Source organism: Chionomys nivalis, chromosome 4 (genome assembly GCF_950005125.1).
Source record: "Chionomys nivalis chromosome 4, mChiNiv1.1, whole genome shotgun sequence".
Lineage (NCBI taxonomy): Eukaryota > Metazoa > Chordata > Mammalia > Rodentia > Cricetidae > Chionomys > Chionomys nivalis.
Genome location: NC_080089.1, coordinates 23,952,647 through 23,973,265, shown reverse-complemented (window position 1 = coordinate 23,973,265; position 20,619 = coordinate 23,952,647). Strand labels below are relative to the sequence as shown.

The following is a 20,619-nucleotide window of genomic DNA, read 5'->3' as shown; positions in this document are numbered from 1 at the left end:
TTCTAAAGTGAAGCTCCCAGGCCAGGGTAGATGCAGTGGTTCCGGGCATTGCTGCAACAGTGTCCATCCGGAGGGGATGAAAGCAGCGGGCATCTGTGTTCTGAGTTTCCTGCACGAGGAAGGAGCTGTACCAGGCAGGCTTCTCCCTGGGCTGCCTGGGGTTGCTTGGCTTGTTGCTGCATCCCTCTTTAGCATCTTTCATCCTTGTCTGTCTTCTGTGTCTTAAGGCTGTGTTCAATTTAGAGTCACCTTGGTCTGCTTTGTCTTTGCTTCAACTTGATTATGTCATTAAAGGTCCTATTTCCAGGGGAGATCGGAGTCCCGATGTGGGTCTCCACAAGAGACCTTGTTAACATACTAAGTTAGTTTAAATGGAAGTTTAGGAAGAAGTGTGTGAACTAATGCAAGGCGCTGTGGGCAGTGGGGAATCACCTTCCTGTGTTCAGAACCTGGCAGCTGTCCTTGCTCTGGTCAAGCTGCCAAGAAGGTGTCATTTGCACCCTGCCTGTCTATGTCCCCTACACTTGCCTCTCAGACTCTTGCCTAAACTTCATGGACTGTCATGGGGGTTTTATTTTAATTTTATTTGTTTATATAGAGGGGCGTCTCATGTATTCCTGGCTGCCTCACACTTTGTAGCTGAGGATGTTCCTCCCGCCTTCTCTTCTCAAGCGCTGGCCTCCCAGCGGTGGTGGCTGTATCTGGAGTGGTGGGCTTCGAGCCTCCTGCATGCTGGGCAGGCACCCAGCCAGTGAGCTATATATTCAGCCCCGCCTCTTATTTTTTGTCTCATGTGTTATTTCACTCTTATTGCAACCCTTTTCAAAATAGCATGCCAGACAAAATGTCCCTATTACCCTCAAAATACACCCCACCCCCACCCCGTCCCCAGTTTCAGCTCATCTGTTGAGTTGCTGTGTGTGGAGACATGGTTTGTAAAGTTATTGTTGAATAGGAACGTGCATAATGTGCAGTCTTTTTAAAGAACACATGGATTTTTGGATGTGAATGTGGAGGAAGTAAGATTGATGCATTTTATGTATTCAATAGACTTTTCATACATGGCATATGCTAAATTACATGTATACATATTTAAATTCGGAAGCTATTTTTGAAGCAATTTTTCCACATAATTATTTCAATTAAGATGAAATTCTTCTAAAATACACCTTTTTTGGAACCTAAGAATTTATAAGTAACCGGAAGCCTGTGAAATAAATGTAGCTATTACCTGCTTGAGTGCTCAGTTTTTCTAAACCAGTGTATTTTAAATATTTGTAATCGAAGAAGATGAATAACTGTACCTTTGATTGTAACTGGAGCATATCCTTCTTTCAGGGGCTGTATTATTCTTACTTCAAGACTATAGTGGAAGCACCCTCATTTTTCAGTGGAGTGTGGATGATAATGAATGACAAGCTTACTGAATACCCTCTTGTTATTAATACATTAAAAAGGTTCAATCTTTATCCTGAGGTAAGTTGTTACTTTTCTCAGTTGTGATTTTTCATTTACGAAATTGCTTCTTAGAAATTAAATATGATTCTAACTCTTCAGTTCTGACTCACCGTACTAAGTTTTACTTCACTTTTTAGTAGAAAATATGCACCATGGGGAAGGAGTTTATTGGGGGAATTTTGGATTTTGGGAGCCATAATAGTGATTGCTTTATTAGAAGGTGAGGGAACTGTCTGTGTTTGGTGAATTTTTGTCCTGTGTCAGGGCACCTGATGGCCAGGCCGTGTCTGTCTAGCTCTCTGCTCAGCAGCTGTCCTTAGTGGGTCTGCAGGCCTTTTTTTTTTTTTTTTTTTTTTTTCTTTTCCTACTGAGAGAATGTCTGTCACTTCTGGGTCAGTGACTTGATTGATTATTGATTAATCAGTAACTGTACCCTCCAGAGTTCAGTGTTTTCCCACAAAGTACTGCTCTTGAGTATTTTCTGTGACTGTATACAAGTAGATTTTACAAAAATGGGATTGCAGGGTGTGGGCAGTATTTTAAGTGTTCCTTTTGTCTTTTGGGGATATTCATAGCCAGCCTCTCTACCACGACCCTTCCATTGTGTCAGTTTTAGTGGCTGTATGCATGATCTACTATTGTCTCCTTTAGCCCAGTTTTTAACGGACATTTTAACTTTTTAAGTTTCTGAATATTCTAAGCAAAGCTGCAGTGAATGTCCGTGAATCTAAATCTTAATTATACACACCTTCCTTTGTTAGCTTCTACTACTGTGATAAACAAACTTGGGGAGGAAAGGGTTTATGTGGTTATCTAATGGCCATAGTCCATTGAGAAAGCCAAAGTAGGAATTCAAGGCAGGAACTGAAAAGGAGACCATGGAAGAATGCTGCTTACTGGCTTGCTCTTATGACCTGCCCAGATGTGGCACCACCCACACGGGCTGGGCCCTCACACATCAATCATTAAATCAGGAAAATGCCCCACAGACTTGCTGATGGGCTGGTCTTTTGGAGGTGTTTTCTCAATTAAGAATCTTTCTTTCAAAATATGTCTAGGTTTGTGTCAAATTGACAGAAACCACTAGCAAAACATTTATTCATTTTTTTTTGTTAAAAAAAACTGAATTTGTGGATATAGCCCTTCAGTTCAGCAGAATATGTATTGTAATGATTTGGGGGACATATTGCCCAAAGGCCTTCCACATAGGTTATACAGATGGAATTCCTGCCAACAGCAGTTTTGGAAATGTTGATTTGCATCTTTGCTGATTTTGATAGACAGGGAAATTATAACTCCTTGATGTATTTTATTCATTCATGCATATGTATGCATTTCAGTGCTATATAGCTACTTATCTCTATTTTACAAAAGAATTACTATTCATGCCTCTTTGTCTGTTTCTATTGGGTTTCTTAAAGATCCTTTTTTATACATAAGTTGTTATTATGACAAACTAATATATATTTTCTTTTTAGCTATAGACACTTCTATGCTTCATTTTATGCCCATGAATCTTTTAACTTATGAATTTTAAACATGCATGTAAAATATTTATTCGTTATAGTTATTTTTATATTTTTAACTCATTTGTAATTTGTGTTGATGGGTTTGTAGAATGAGAATTTTTTTCCACACTGGTCTAATGTGTAACTTAACACTGATGAGAGACCCATCTTCTCTCCACTAATTTTATATACAAGCTTAGTGTACATATAGATGACTATCATGTTGACTGAGTTTTCCGTCCTACCTGGTTCCTGCAGTCGTTAAGTCCCAAAGAAATCACACAGAGGTCTACATTAATTATAAACTAATTGGCCTAGTATCTCAGGCTTCTTATTAACTCTTACCACTTACATTAGTCCATAATTCTTGTCTGTGTTAGCCACGTGATTTGGTACCTTTTTTGGCGAGGCAGCCACATTTTGCGTCCTCTGCATTTGGGTCATGACTGTAGACTGAAACTTTCCTCTTCCCATAATTCTCATTGCCATGCCTCTACTTCCTGCCTGGCTACTGGCCAATCAGCATTTTATTAAAAACAATACAAGTGACAGGGTACAGACCATTGTCCGATAGCACTATCATTTTTGTCTGGATTTGATGGCCAGTTTGCCTTATTTAAGGTCCTGAAAGTGGACTTTGAACTGGAGATTTCCTTACAGCAAGGTATCAGGGAGTGCCCTAGGGTTCCCGCCTCAGCCAGGTTGGAGCAGAAGGAGATATAAAAAGGGGTTGAGCTGCAATTGAGTCCCATCAAAAGCTCCAGTAAACCTCCTGGGATCTCTGTGCGGGGATAGCTTTATATGGTTAGGTTTCCTGTGGCAAAGGCCCCTGGACCAGGTATCACTTCTGTTGAGGAGCCTATTATGGGATGCTCGTGTGACCTTGAGTCCATTACTTTCTTCAGCCCAGAGCAGTTCCTTAGAGTTTACAGCTGTCAGCTGCCAACCATCTGGGCAGCTGCTGGAGCTGGGAGTGCAGCTGCCTGGAAGGCAGATGAGCTGGTGTCCAGCACCTCCACTCTTAGGTTGCTCTATCTGGCTGTGCTTCTGTCGGTGTCAGTCTGTTCCAGTCATTTCTGTGATGGACCTGTGGGTCAGTAGGGCGCTCTCCTCTTGTTCGTTCTTTCACGTTTCCAGGACATTTTAGCTATTGAGACTTTTGAAAGGATTGCTTTATCTTTATGAACTAATTTGAGATGTGGATTTACATCTTGAAAAATCAGACACACACACACACACACACACACACACGTCTTTTATATTCCTTGGGTAGAATTTTATATTTTTCTAAAAATATAAATCTTGCAAATTTCTTATTTTAGTTTTTTTCCCTGTGCGTCACCACTTGAAGACTTGTGTAGTGAAGTCTGTGTGGGAGAGGTCGAGCCTCCTCTGTCTAGATATAGAGGGAGTCAAACAGCTGAGGCATGAAAAGGAAGTTTGACAATTATGAAAATCTCTAAAACACATTCTAGTAATGAAAATTATTTCTTATGACGTATTTATTTTCTTTAAAAAGGTGATCTTAGCCAGCTGGTACCGGATTTATACCAAAATAATGGATTTGATTGGTATTCAAACCAAGATATGCTGGACAGTTACCCGAGGAGAAGGACTCAGTCCAATTGAAAGCTGCGAGGGTGAGCTCCTTTGTCATGCTGTCCCCTTGTCTGTTGGGACGTCATAGACTTTCACCTTAGTGCTGCAAATAACAGCCATGTTATGGTTCTTCATGATGGCTTCTTCAGATCACAGATTTGGGCAGGCTGCTGTGCTTCCATGGTGACAGGATAATCGCATGACTGGAAGAAGTGGACTGAACCCGAAGTTTCTTTCGTCACATTTTGGCCTTGAGCAGGGTGGTTCAGGTGTCACCTAGGATGTGTTACATGCCACATTTCCATGGACTTTGAACTTTTTTTTTTTTTTCAAGACAGGGTTTCTTTAGAGCCTGTCCTGGAACTAGTTTTTGTAGATCAGGCTGGCTTCAAACACACAGAGATTCGCCTACCTCTGCCTCTTGGGTGCTGGGATTAAAGGCGTGTGCCACCACTGCCAAGCTAGACTTTGAGCTTTTTTTATAGCAAGGTGCTTGCCACAAAGTTGCTATGCTCTTCCCAAGGTAGCTTCGTTCCAGCTGGTCTGCTGTGGCTGCTGATTTGGCTTTCCAGAGGCAGTGGTGTTGCTTTTGCCTTACTCTACTGCAGGTCCAGCCCAAGTCCCTGCACCTCCTTAAAAGGTGTTTCAGCAGGTTTACAGCCCTGCTTTCAGACCAGCATATCTGTAATACTGTTGTCATCACTATTCTGCCTTCATGTCCTGTTTTCATATGGCAACCAAGGAAACCGTTTATCTGGCAAGCGTTTCACAGTAAGCACAGTTTAATGTGAATTGCTAGACTCATAACATAATTTGTGGCTAGAGCATATGTTTTGTTTATTTTTAAAGGATTGGGAGATCCTGCTTGCTTTTATGTTGCTGTGATTTTTATGTTAAATGGACTAATGATGGCATTATTCTTCATCTATGGCACATACTTAAGGTAAGAATATTTTAATATATATTTACAATACATAATAAAAAGTTTTTAGCTAATAATTATTGATAGCTTATTGCTCAATTTTAATAGTGTTTCTAAAATGTCTATTTGTGGTTATGATAGGATTTCTTATTTATCTGATTTTACTGTTGATGTGGCGGTCACATTTCAGATAGTTTTAGAGACTTAATTAGAGTGGGCATATGTGATCAGTGCTAGGATTCATAAACATGAGATATGTAATATGCATCATTTTCATAAAATATTAGAAAGCATCACCATCAAGTGATAAGAATGGCCTTTGCTTTGGTAGTGTTAAAGCAGAAGTGTACTCCACACAACTATTTACTGTCTGCCTGTCTTCACTGTCAGTGTTCCTGCACCTTAAATTATGGCAGTGTTTGAAGACTTGTGTCGCATTTCCCTTTTTATTTTCATAACATATTACAGTATGTGTCTCTGTTTGTCTGAGTGTGTGTGCATGTGCATATATGTGAGTGTATTGTGTGGAGGTTAGAGGAAAATGTTGGGTGTCATTTCTTAGGCACTGCCAAAATTTTGAGACTAGGTCTCTTGCTGGCCTGGAACTCCCCAAGTGGGCTAGGCTAGCTGACTTTCAAGCCCTGGGAATCTACCTGTCTCCTCCTCCATAGGCTAAGATTACATGATAGGATTACCCATCGTTTTTCATGGATTCTGGTGTATCAAACTCAGGCCCTCATGTTTACAAGGCAAGCACTCTAAGACCAAGCCATCTCCTCAGCCACGTGAGCTTATCTGACCTTGAAAGTATCTTAGATGTTTCTTCCTGCTGCTTGCTGACTGAAATGCAAAACTGTGTGCATACAAATATGATTTTACACGTGTTTAGTGGAAGAGACTTGGGGCCCCTTACTGTCCTATTATCTTCTTTGCATTTTCAGTTATAACTGCTTAAAGACATATGTTTTTAGCTCAGTTTTGAATATATAGAAGTTATTTGATAAATGAGTATCAGATAAAGAAGCAACTAGATTAGTTTAAAATGTATTTTTGTATAGATTTAAATGCAAACACCTTTACCTTATTTAGGAGACTAGATTTGAGTAAGCTAAATGCAAACTTGGTGTTACTGCTAGCTGCACGGATAGTTCTACTGCTTTTATTGTTGGAAGACTTTCTCACCATCATAAGAGTAAACATTCACGCTGATTTCTTGCCATGGTTGCTGTAACTTGTATCTAGAGGTAAAGGCACAATATCCATGAAGAGGATATGAGGTTCTGGTCCTAGTGGCACTGAGCCTGAACGACTTCCTTACTCTTTAACCCTAACATTTCATGATAAACAAACACTTTTCTCCATATATGGGCAACACATGCCCACTTGTTCAGTCCACACCTGAGATACGTGCTAGGTGGATTCTTTCTTAAGGCTGTGGCCTGTTGCACATGGGCACAGGCAGGGTGGGAGATGAGGATGGTGCCATTACACATATCAGTGGAAGACAGAGGGAATAAGAAAGGAAGAAAATCTAGAATCCTGAGGTAGGAGGAGTTTGTTCTGATTGAAGGGACACCAGCCCAACCCTGAAGAATGCTAGGATTTGAATAGTTGCACCTGACAAGAAAACACATCCAGGGGTAGGCAGAAATGGGGACACCTAAGATGTGGAAGCAGACGTCATGGGGACAGTTTGACCTGAGGGTTCATGTTCTCCAGGGGTCATGGGGCAGCTAAAGTTACAGCCGTGGGTGGGATGGGTGATGAAGGCCTTAGTGTGAGGCTGGCTTCAAACTTGTTCCAGAGTGAACGGAGTAAACTTGACGTTTACCAAGCAGAGTCATGAGTCAAGCTGAGCTTTGATCTCAGCGGATCCCGCACTGCTGCCTTCCCCAGAGGCACACAGTGAACCCTCAGCATGGCGTCATGCTGCAGAGCGTCAGCTATAAAGAGCTTTAGGTTGGCACTCTAGGTTTTTTTTCATGGAGAAGAGTATTTTAGGGACTGGGAAAATGATTCAGTTGGTAATATGCTTGCATTTCTAGCATGGAGACCTGGGTCCTTCACCAGAACCCAGAGATATTAGTTGCTTTCATGTTGCTGGTACAAATCACCATGACCAAAGTGGAAGAAAAAATTTATTTTGGCTTAAGGTTCTAGAGGGATGAGATTATCTGGGCATGGGGCATGGTAGCAGGTGACAGGCACAGCAGAAGGAGCAGGAAGTGGAGAGAGCGAACTGGAAGCAGGGCATGAAGTGAAGGTATAGATTCTCAAAGCCCACCTCTACTTCCTCGGCAAGGCTGTACGAGTCTCCAGGCATCACCACCATCTGGGGACCAAGTTCTCAAATAACTGTGCCTAAGAGGGACATTTTTATCCAAACCACTACACCTTGTTAAAAAAGAAACTTGACATGGTGGTAGGTACATCCTAACCCTGGGGAGGCTGAGACAGGTAGATTCTGATGCATGCATGCGCACAGACACACACACACACACACGCACGCACGCACACACACACACACACACACGCGCGCGCACGCATATGCACACACACCACAGATGTTTTAAAGTAGATGCAGGACTGTCCCATCTTTAATAGTGTCACTACAACCTAAGCTTGTTACATTTGTGTCTGTGTGTGCTGGGTAACGCCCTACTGCTTTCCCTGTCTATAGTTGCAGTCCCACAAATGTCTGTGGTCTTAAGGTCACGGTGGTGAGGGAATGATTTGGACTCAGATCATCCAAGTCTGTCCAAATAGTGATCATTGTTCTTCTCCCAGGGACAAGGCCTACAGCTTGCCTCAGTTCTGCCTGCCTTACTGCCTTTGACCTCTTCTGTACTGCCCAAGCTGGATGCTCCACCACAGCCTGCATTACTAGGACGTGCTCATTTTCCGGCTGTCTTTGTGGTTTGTATAACCACCAAGTAGAGCCCATGCTGCCTGTCATCATAGATGCCAATAAGCCAAGCTGGGAATTAAACTTTAAGTTGCCCAGATCTGAGAAGGCTGAAACTACATTCCACCCCATCTCCTGAGAGCAGGCTTTAGAGCATGACCTCAGGGCCCTCTTCATTCCAAAGTTCCCCTTGCCTTCTGGTCAGGTGATTTGCCGTGTCTCTGAGGTTCTTGATACTTTGACTGCTCTTTACCTGTCCTCCACTTTCTCCTCCTATGATTTCTCTCTGTGCACTGGGGTTTCCATGACCCCAAGGCTACTGAGCCTTGAGCCACCACCTGGTTAGAGGCAATTTGGAACAAACAAGCCCTTTGTGTGTGTGTGTGTGTATGTGTGTGTGAATTCCTTTCTGCAGTTTGAAGTTGTGTGCCTAGAAAGTGCCTCTATGTGTCCCTCCTGTTTCATATCATTTTTATTAGTCCTGCCCAAGGGTCTCTCTGAAGATAGATGAGAAAACCAACCCAGCTGCTCTGCTCACAGTCACCACTCAGCACCAACAACACCAAGGCTTCTTTGAAAAGTCCCCTGTCCACGTGTGCTTCGGCTGGGTGACTGTGGGTGCAGGTTTCATGTCCCCATTCTTGACTCAGTCAGTTTGTTTGAGCTTCTTCTTAAACTCAGGCAGCATGTCCCTGTGCTGCCGGGCTGCTACAAAGACATTTGCAGAGGGTGGGGTGGAGAGACATGCAGGGCGACACACGTGGAACACACGGGGCCTCCTAGCTCTCCCTTTTCATTCATGAACCTTCTTCCTCTGCTTGGCCATTTGGAAACTTTCTAAATTTCGTCTTTGTGTCATTGCATGGGAGCATTGTTGTGTTGGGAAGATGAGTCACTCCTGTCAACCCGACCTTTAACCGTTCCTGGATTTTGGGGTTGCTAACAAAAACTCCTAAACCCTCAACTCTGCCTTCACTTCCTGTGACCAGTTCCCATCCCCTAAGCTGTCTAGGAGCTACCAAGTGGTCTGTGAAGATGAAACCTGTCACTTTGGGGATTGCAAGGATTTCAGTGCCACAGCACCCTCGGCATCACCATCCCCACAGAACTGGTAGCTCGTTGCACAGTGGACCAGAGGATGACCTTGGGACTGAGACGGGGTCTCACTGGCTTAGAGCTTGCAGTGAGGTGAGGCTGATTGGCCTAGGATCAGTCTGTCCTGCCTGCCCAGCACTGGCTTTGCAAGAATCGGCCACCACGTGCTTTTGTTGGTTTGTTTGTTTTTAAGTGTGAGGTCTGATGACAGGACTCTGTCCTCCTATTTCAAGTGCTTTTCCAAATAAACCAATTATGCTGACTCTGGCTGCTGGCTATACTTCTTAGAGTTATTGTTAACGGCTATGAAGTACTATGAGAGTTACCATGTTTATACTTTCCTAATGTTTTCTTATTTGAAGGTTAATTTAATTACTTTTCTAATATTTTGACTGGGATAAAAGTGCAGAGTTTTTAAAACATGAGTTAAGAATAAAGAGGATGATATAAAAAGTTGTCAAGGAATTTGTCAGTATGAATTGTGTTAGGTAGAGAGAAATAAAATTTAGAGTTTTGTCTAACAGACTAGAAATGTACAGGGCAGACTAAGTGTATGCCATTTGTATGTTTGTTTGTTTATTAAAATAGCATGGCAATGCAGTTATATATTTTCAGAAGCCAGATACCCATTGCGTTTTATTAGAAGAAGAAATAGAAGGGAAATAGCAAACAGTGATTGGGACTGACTCCCAGGATTTGACTTAAGGAGACAATGAGAGATATTTTCCAAACGTAGCTTATTCACAATGTAATTCTTTTCTTGCAATTCTCAGTATTTTAGTATTTCTCCTAAATTCCCCTTCAAATTACTCTTTAGGCTGTATCATTAGTTCGTGGCTACGGTAGTTATATTGTTCAGTGGGCATCTTGGTATTAGCATGCTGTAGATTGACAGTACTAAGGATAGGGTTTCTTCCATAGCTTCTTTTTGGGGAAAATTCATACATGTTCAAGGCATGAACTTCTTTGATTTGTAAAATTCGTAAATGTTCAAGGTATGAACTTCTTTAATTGGAAAGTTGATAAATGCCCAGGGAATGAACTTCTTTGATAGGTAAATACCAAAAGTATTTGTTGTTGGATTTCAGAGTAGATACCAAGCAGGCAGACAGCTCTTGGCAGTGTAGCAAGGCTTTGCAGTCCTTTGCAGAGCTTAAAGTTAACTCTGGACATTGTGCACCGAGAGTCGATTGGTTGGTTAGTTTTGGAGTTAATATCTCCTCTGCAGTGGTTCACTGATGGATGTTTTGCAACGGGCAATCTGAAAAAATACACACATAGAAAATTCATTAAAAGTCACTGATGGAAGATGTGTACAAATTACAACATTATTTGGGCAAAGATTTGTTTTCCTTTTGGAACTAATACAACAAGAGATGGAGTGCAGTGCTGGGTTAGAAGCTTAGGAAGTGAAAGGCAGGATGCAAAAGTGTTTAAGCCTGAAAACTGAAGCTGAGACTTTAAATGCTCTGTAACCGTCAGGACATTTGCGTCAGCTTTCCATTGCTGCCACAAACCAAAGTTTCAGCTTGCAGCAAAGAACTTTGTTTCTGTTCACAGCTCTAGAGGTTCCACCCATGGCAGAGTGGCTAGTTCATGCTTGCCACACATAAAAGGCATGGTGGAAATGGATTGTTCTTTATCATGTAAGCCTTACTAGAATTTACTTCTGTAGGAAGGATTTTCCCAGTGACATCTGCTCTGCATTGGTTCCCATTCTATCCACATAGTCTGATCTTTACTGAAGACTATTTTCATATTGAAGAAACCCATCTAATACACTGTGTATAGGCTCTTTGTGGTGGGAAACTCACTTAAGCCCACGGTGCCTCTAGGAGGCAGGTGAACAGAGTCTTTCGATGAAGCTGAGGTTTAGATAACAGTAGGCAATTTTTCTAAGATTTCCTGAGTGCTCTTCGGTTGCCATGTTGGGATTTGAATGCAGACAGGACTTCAGAGTGTGTATGTTCTTCCTGCAGAAATTAAATCATCTATAGCTTAATTTATTACTTATACATTCTCAGTAATGAAGGAAAAATAACTTTTTATTTCATTTTCATGGAGAGTGGTACTTAATTTTTAAAAAGTTTTACCTTCAAAGATGAATGGTACTTAGAAGGATCCCTACTTTCTGATCTCTCTCTCTCTCTCTCTCTCTCTCTCTCTCTCTCTCTCTCTCTCTCTCTCCATAGTTCATTTCCTAAGGTGTCCGCAGCCCCAGGACTTTGGCATTCTTATGTTAAGACTTGTACGCACCCTTCTGTTTCCACTTGACTGTCTTCAGTTCTGCCACCTGTCAGCATCTCATTGTGCTCTGTTTCCACACTACCATACAGGGGATTTTTATAATCATTTGAGAAGTTTTTTTCTCATTGATTTCTTCTTCTTGGAGTCACTATATTGACTTTTAAACTACAACAAAACTTGGAAGAAAAGGTGACATGCTGTCTGCCAGCAGTCATAACCCTTAACATGTGGGTCATGATATTGGAAAATGCACACTTCCCATGGTCTTAAAGACTGAGATCCTGCTCAGTGGCAAAACTGCAGTTTTGAAGTAGCAATGGCAAAATATGGTTAGGGGTTCCCAAGACCATTGGAAATACGTATTTTCCAGTTGTCTTGGCCTGCAGGTTAAGGACACTATGGTGTGCAGGGTTTCTGTGGCCTCGCAGGCCCCTTGTGACTACCTGCCCTGGGTTTGCTCTCTTTATCACCCAACCCATGACTCCTTGATTTTAGATGATATGGCAGTTTGTGTTTTGCCTCCATCTGTTTTAGGGATAGTTTCTCTCCTAATGGTTTTTAAGCCAAAATTAACCCAAAATTACTATTTTTGGAGTACTGGTGATAAATAGGAATCTCTGTTTTAATACCATCTGGGGCATTTTTATGGCTTTGTTTCTCAGTCATTTGCATGACAAATATCAACTGGCACACAAACAGTGTATCTGTTAAGAACCTGATGCTGATGGATGCTTAGCTGGCACTAGAGTCATTACACATTGAGACTCACTGACCTGACTAGAAAGATTTCAGATTTGGAATTTCTTATTTTGGAACATTTGCATAAATGTATAATGTAGTACCTTGAAATGACATAAAAATTGGAATTCATTTTATAAATAAGTTTATTAATTTGGTTTCCCTGGTTTTCCATCTTCTGATTAGACCTTCAGTTTTACAACTGAACTATAAGTTCATATTTTGTACTTTTATTTCAGCCCCCTCGCCCCACTCACCTCTTGTGTTTCTCTTCTGGAGCCCTTCTTCTTCCGCCTCGGTCTAGATGAACCTTCTCTAGGCTGCCCGCATGGCTGCTCCCTGGGTGTCTGTCTCCACCATCCTGAACATTCTGCCCTCTGTCTTCACTTGGAATTCTGTAGTGGCCTCTTTCTTGGTTTCCTTTATTTTGGAGAATCACATTCTTAGTTAGTTCCAAAACATCAAGAAAACCTAGAGATCATTTTAAAATACATATATCTTGCAGATTTTAACACTTATTTTACTCTATTGCTGTTTGTCTTGTTATAGAATTCTGTTCTTCCTTAGACATTGAAGGCTTGTTTTGCTGTCTTCTTGGCCTCACTGTTGGTGAGACTGTTTCTGAGTAAGTGTGAACAATCATCTGTCTACTCACCCTGGATGAGGAACTGACAGACTAACATAAAGGTACCCACAAAATGCATTGTGGTAAATCAGGGAGTGTTATTGTCGTTACTTACAGGAATATGGGTGAGGGGTACTTACAGGATCAGAATGATTCAGAGACAGCTGCATCACCAAGCACAGGTGACAGCTCACATAGCTAGGAACTTGGAGCAGGCAGCTCATAATGTTGGAGAGTAACCTTTCCAGGTAGCTCAGCTGGTTTGTGTTTTGGGGGAGCTCAGCTTGTTTCTCAGCAGTCCTTACATTTATATATGTTTGGAGAGGCGGGGACCTGATAAATTTGATCAGTTTCAGGGACTTCCTGAAGTTCATCAGTTGTTTACACTCTGGGTTTAAAGAATTCCCCACAGGAGGAAGCTTCCTTCCATGATGGAGGTTTTATCTTGCAGGAAATTGCCTCACAGCAGGGATGCCTGCCATCAGTTCCTTCTGTTGCCTCTTAACCGCCCCCCCCCCTTGTCCCCCTTACATCCTTCTTTTTTATCTTTATTGTTCAGAAAGTCTTACTGTAGCAGATGACAGTTCATTCTGTCTGTGGGAGCTCTGGGCTCTTCATCGCAGACAAATGCTGTTTTCAGTTTGGATGAAGACTTTATCTAGTGGTATTATTTCAAAGATGACTTTCTTCAAGCTATGACATTAAAAGTCAATGCTAGTTTAATCATGTAATATTATGATTATCTGTTACATATAATTTGAATCTAATATATCCAGTTTCATACTAATATTGGGAATCAATGCATGTCTAACTTAGCTACTGGTTATAAAATGATATAAAAACATTATTTTCATAATTATCTACATACCCACTTCTGTAGTATCTATTTTTGAATATTACCAATTATTATAACTCTCATATATACATATGTATGTATATATACTCAAATATATATCTAAATTTGAAAACAGGAAAATAAATTTTAGAACACACACACACACACACAAAAGATGACTTTCTTACTCACTGTTTTTCTATTTTTCTCAAAGTCCAATCATTTGGATATTAGAATTCTTTAATTGAATTTTAAGGGTTGTTTTTCCTCCCTGATTTTATCTATCATGCTTTCTGTTCTTAGTAAAACTTCAACTTTTTAAAGATTCTGGGTTTGAATTTTCTTCTGTCTCAGTCTCTGTCTCTGTCTCTGTCTCTCTCCTTCTCTCTCTGTGTGCACTATTTCTTATGTCTAGTTACCCCTTGAGTTATAGTTTCTATTTTTACACTGAAAGTGACCCCAGAGTGTGGTAATCCATAGTTTAACAGTTATATTTTAGAATTAGAGAGTTTTTAGAACCTGAAAAGATGACGTTTTATAAGGGAGTCAGACTTTGAGATTAGTCTCATGAGTAATCATGACTACAGAGTCAAAGCTCTCTGTAGAGTAGATTCAGACTCCTTTTGTCTGTAGCTCTTCCCTTATTGGCCCAGTAGCCTCTGCATTAGAGATAGGGAAAGAAAGAACTTTTGCATTTTTGACCATTTCCTCCTGAATGTTCTGTTAACTTGGCCTGTGGAAGTGATACCTACATGCTGCAGCCCACCACAGGGAGCAATGACATGTGAGGGCTGAGTGGCTGCACACTGGCCCCAGAACTCTCCTGTTCCTCTTTTGCCTTCATGTTTTGTGCTGAGCTAGCTTAGTGAGAACTGACAGTCTTTTTTCATCCATTTCTGTCCATTTCATATCTGCTGACCAGGGTCCCCTTGGCCACTCTGATCTGTCCCTGATACTTTCCTCCTTTTAGGGAATAGTCATCTTCCTTCTGTCTGCTCAACTCTCCATTGCTTCTTTACTTTTGTAGACAGAATTAGTCATCAGAAAGATGCCTTTTCTTTGGGATTTGAGTTCTGCCAGTCAGAGCACAGTGTGTGCATCTTCTGCCCTTCTGTCATCTTCCTCTGCCACTGAAGGGCAGAGCAACTCTCACGGTAGCAGAGAAACTTTTAAAATGTGATTTTATTTCTAGATGTGTTATGGAAGGCCCAAGGGCCCAAATAAACCATCCGTATGTTGTTGTCCTCCCATTTGGTTTGCCTGTGTCACCCTTTGACTCTGAAATGAATTGCAATCTCCCCACGACCCCAGGTATGATCAAAACTCTTTTTTTGTGGCCCTGTGATAGAAGAAAATACTTCTTTTATTATCTGTTTCTTTTCTTTCCACTAGTTCTTACCTATTTTAAGGAAAACTTAAATTTCTCATGAGAATATGTTTATACCCATCTTGCTTCCACAGTTTTATGTGATAATTTCTAATTCTTACCTTATCTTCAAGCAGGCATTTATAGCTTTTCCAGGCAGGACTTGGTAAAATGTGTCTTAAATAGGTTGTGTATCATATCATCTGAAACCTGGTCAGTTACATACTTTTCTGAATGTTCTAGTAACTTGGCCTGCTGTCACATCTTTAAACCAACCCATTTGGTTTAGCAGTTGTGTATGAATATTTAAAGATACTTACTGCTCTTTGGTATGCATAAGATGGTGAGTGTTGTTGTTAGAAAACACTAGCTTTTTTTTTTTTTTTTTTTTTTTTCAAATCCTTTCCTTTGTATGTCTTCACTGCCTTAGCAAATGACACTGTTTTACACTGAAGACCACACCTGACTTCTGGGACCTACCTATGACTTCCGTGGCCCTTGGCTCTGTAATCCAGGTGGACCTGGTGTAATATTATATGGTGCAACATGAGACTGCCAATCCCGTGGCTGGGGACAAACACACCAGCAGGCAGAACTTACATGGGAAGGAAGTTTATTGTGAGGGGAGGGGAGTGAGGGGAGAGGGGAGAGAGAAGAGGGAAAGAGAGAGAAACAGAGAGACAGAGATAGACAGAGACACAACACCTGCTACCTCAGAGAAACTCCTCCACAGAAAGAAGAGAGCAGGCGTAGGCGGGGTACTGCCTGCCATGGGTGCATGGGTGGCCACTTTGCCCCTGCCAGGTCCTCAAGGGGCGGGGCTGGGTTTGCGTTTGCCTGTGTTATCTCACCGGGATCCTGTTCCTTTCATCAGCATCCCACGTTCCTCCACTTCCCTGTGCATCACATCACTCCAGCACCAGAGCCTCAGTTCACTCTCCCTGTGCATCACGTCACTCCAACACCAGAGCCTCAGTTCACTCTCCCTATGCATCACGTCACTCTAACACCTGAGCCTCAGTTCACTCTCCCTGTGCATCACGTCACTCCAGCACCAGAGCCTCCTTTCACCCGTCACCTAGCTACTCCATCGACCTTGCCCCTCACCACACTGTTCTGCACACTGCAGTCTGTGTGGTCATTTCCCTTGACATGGGAGCCGGACCACAGATCTCAGGTCAGAAAGAAGAGGGAAGGGGTCTGGGGGTGGAGCAGGGGACAAATCTTGCAGGCCTTTGAACATGCTCTCATGTTTGGATTGGAAGTTGAGAGAGAAGTAGAACGGCAGTGAAGTGTTGTGTGGATGGTGGCGGCTGCAGTTGACTATGCTGCCCTGTGTGGATGGTGGTGGCCTGAGGCAATTCATAATGTTTAGAGAAAGGAGATGGCCATGGGAGAAGGAGATCTTGAGGTAGAAGAGGATGGCAATCTTTTCTAGTGTGTGTGCTTGCTATGAGGGAAGTGTGTGGACTGTGGAGCTGGGGAGAGTCTTCAGTGAAACAAATACACAAAGACATTGCCGTTCTAGTGGCATCAGGAGAAAGCCCCTGGGAAGAGGCTGTGAGGCAGAGAGGTGGAGTACTCTGGTTAGCGGCTGCGGAAGGCACAGTGGGGAGGCCTGTATGAGTTCAGAGACTCCTGACTACAAGCTGTGACAATGAATTGCCCTCTATGTCTGGGCAAGATTAAGGACAACAAGGACATGTTTCACAGCAAGTTTCCAAAGCCAGTGACTACCAACAGCCTTTTGATTGATTATGTGCCATTTGTGTTTGTTTACCCTCAGGTGCCATCTGTGAGTCTGCCATGGGCAAGGCTGGTCTAGTACTAAGTACATTTACCAGGGGAGAGGGAGGTTTGTTTAGGTGCCAGCAGACAGTTAAATTAAAGGTGTTAGCTAGTTGTTATGTAAGCACAGGGCCAAGCCAGGACATTGTTTTAACATACTTAGTTGTTGTTTCCTTCCCTTGTTTTTTCTTCTAAAGTCATTATTATTGCGCACATGTGTGTGCGTGACATAGATGTCTGGGCCTGGGCCTTGCTGCCTGTGTGGAAGAAACCATGAGTTGTTTCTGTGCTTCCTCCTTTGTGTGCGTTCAGAAGCCTGTGCTTGGATTGCCAGGCTTGAGTGGCTAGAGCCTTCACCCATGGAGCCCTCTCACCCTCTTCTCTTTCTTTTTGCACCATTCAGTCCCACAACTGTAGGGAGCAGGTCCTCAACTCTGAGCCAGGCCTGTCCTGTGGATTCTTCACTAGGCCAGCAAAGCGTCAGAGCCTTAGTCCCCAAACGTGAGACTGAAAATTCTCCATTCAGCTTCCACAGTTTTCTCTTTCTCATATATTAAGTATTTACATAGGAAAACTCATTTCAAGTGTTATTTACTATAGTCTAAAAAACCCTGAATGTGCTTTTTCCTCTTCAAATCTTATATTTTATGTTCCATCATCTTTCTCTGTACTACTGCAGTTTCTGATTAACAAAACCCATTAAATTTTGATAATTGATTCCAATTGTTACAATTAAAGAGTAAGAACTATTATAGAATTACTAAATTTCAGAGCTAGGAAGAATTTTTAAATTTTAAGCTTTAATGCCCCTCCTTAATTTTCTAAGATCATCGAGGCTCAAAGGGTAAAGAGACTAGGTAGATGTCAGTTGGTAAGGTGCCAGCTTACCCAGAACGCTGACCTGATTCAGGTCACTGGTGGCCATGTAAAGGCCAGGCAGTCAGGTAGTGCAGAGGCACCCGTGTGATCCCCAGTGCTGGGGAGGCAGGTAGAGGATTCTCCAGGGTCACTGAGAGTCAGAAGAAAATACCCACTGTTGACCCCTGACCGCCATATGCATACATAACATGGGGACGCACACTGTAAGTCTATATAGACATATATACATATGCATAGACCCCATTCATAAAAAGACGGATAAGGTCTGTGAGTGCCTGTGGCAAATGTTTAGGAGCTTAGCATGATTTATAAATTCACACAGTAGTGGCTTTCCTGCTTCCTAACAGTTGGTGATATTATACTGAAGAGTTTTTTATTACTAAGGAAAACTGAAATATCAACTATAATGAAGAAAAATTTAAACAGTTTTAAATATTCTGATTGCAATGCCATTTCTATTTGTCAAAATAAAATTTTGTGGCAGTCTCTAGGATCAGAATGGCAGCTTAGTGTTAGGGACACTAATTTTGAGTTTTTGCAGGTCACATCATTGAATAGTGTTTTGACTTAGACTATCACTTATAGACAAGCTAGCTGTACTCTGCCTCCCAACTTTGGAAGTTACAAAGTGGGTCAGAGAGCCTGTCTCCCTGGGTAGCTAGGCACAGAGACAGGTGGTACCAGACTGGACCCTGTGCCGTGTCGTGTCCTTTGGACACTATCCAGTCGCGGAGCCTCACAGGCTGGTGGTGGTTGAGTGAGCAGGGCAGCTAAGGCCGCTCCAGCCAGGATTTGCTCGGCTTTGCACTCCTTCCTTGTGCTCTTCCAGCTTTCCAGAGACCTCTACTCTTCTTTAAGGAAAACTAAAGTCAGAAAAGCTTAGTTTGGGTTCTGTTTTGCTCAAGGGAAGTCTTAAAAAATGAATTTTATATTAAGGTCTTAATTTTTTTGTCTTATGTTTTAGACTATAATCAGAGAATGAGTTGTCTCCAGGGCTCATTGCTCTAGGGACGTAAGAAATAACACATTCTTTGTTTAGGCAGAATGTTGTATATTTTTATAAAATTGAGCATTTTGGTTATGTATTTCAAATATCTGGCATGTGTTCCTTGGCTTATGTGACCTGTCACAATTCTGAAAGTTTGAAAACAACCACCATGGTTTGATTTCCACACATTCTCTGTATTTATAGAAGGATTAACGTTAGTACCTGACTACTATATTGTTGGCTTACAAAATTTTCTTTGAAGTAATATAATTAGAATTGAATAAATGGGGAGTGACATATTCACTGGTTGATCAGGCAGAATAACTACTGCGCACACACATACACATACATACACAATACACATACATACACACATATATGCATATATATTTACATATGCATGTGTATTTATATGCACTTGGCTTACTGAATTTACATACTGAATTGAGATGGTACTGAATTTACTGAATTACTGGCACTGAATTTGTGTATAACTTGTTATGGATTGTTTTATAATAAATGTATATGTGTATATACTATGGACTGCTTTATATGTGTGTGTTGAAGGAGCTGCGGGCTGCGTTCCTGCCACCCAGTTCCTGGCTGCCAGCTAGCTTATGCCCCAAAACAAGGACACACAAATTGTATTCTTTTAAACACTGCTTGAGCCATTTCTATTAATGTGTGTAGCACCACGAGGTGCACTTACCAAGAAGATTCTAGCCTACGTCCATCCTGGGTCGGAGCTTCAACGTGTCTGCCGCAGAGAGGAGAGCTATCGAGTCTGAGCTCATTTCCTCTTCCTCCCAGCATTCTGTTCTGTTTACTCTACCCACCTAAAGGCTGGCCTATCAAATGGGCCAAGGCAGTTTCTTTATTAGCCAATGGCCTTCCTCCATCATTTCCTCTTTTTCTGTTTAAACAAAAAGGAAAGGCTTTCACTTTAACATAGCAAAATTACATATAACAAAACAGTTATAAAGCAAGAATGATAGTTACAATATTTACATCTACTTTATCTTTTATCGTAACTAAGAAAAACTAACTATAACTATCTATTCTTCAACTCCATCAAAGATTCCAGAAGGATATAATATTACCTAAGCAAACAAGAAATAAGCAACTTCTAAACTCTAGAAATGACAGAGACATCTCGCTGCCTGGACAGTCACCCAAAGTTTCTCTGTACCATTGGGGCATCCATTTTCGGCCCACAGGCCCATAGTATCCAGCAGACATTTCCATGAAGCAGGAAATTTCAAAGGCAGTTCAGTCACTATGTGCTGTGTCCTGCAGAATGTCTCGCAGACTCTTTCATGAATCAGGAACCCCAAAAGGTCATCTCACCTTTAGGCAAGTTCAGCAATCCTCTCTCTGAGGGTTCTCTGTGTCCAGTTTATGCAATAGTCCAGGCAAGAGCAGTTTCTTGCCCAAATGGCTATCAAACTCAATAAGGAGCCTCTTCGATGCCCATCTTCCTCTTGAAGTAGATTGGTGCTGCCAGGAGCAGATATGTCTCATATCATGAAAAGCCCTAAGTTATTAAAACATTTTAAATGCCATATTCTATAATCTTTGAAAGATATGAAGAATGCCTATCTAAAATATATCTATGTATATCTAGAAAATCTAACTAACATGACTACAAACGACTATTATTAATGAT

General features: G+C 41.7%; 1 protein-coding gene across 3 annotated transcripts in view; it reads left to right on the top strand.

The window, feature by feature from the left end:
* Positions 1-20,619, top strand: part of Dpy19l1 (dpy-19 like C-mannosyltransferase 1) — a 95,121-nt gene that overhangs the window by 20,103 nt on the left and 54,399 nt on the right. For all 3 annotated transcript variants that reach the window (XM_057768218.1, XM_057768219.1, XM_057768217.1), the window contains exons 4-6: positions 1,339-1,476; positions 4,486-4,606; positions 5,415-5,508. In XM_057768218.1, the coding sequence (XP_057624201.1) occupies positions 1,339-1,476; positions 4,486-4,606; positions 5,415-5,508 (353 nt within the window). The remainder of the gene's footprint in view (positions 1-1,338; positions 1,477-4,485; positions 4,607-5,414; positions 5,509-20,619) is intronic.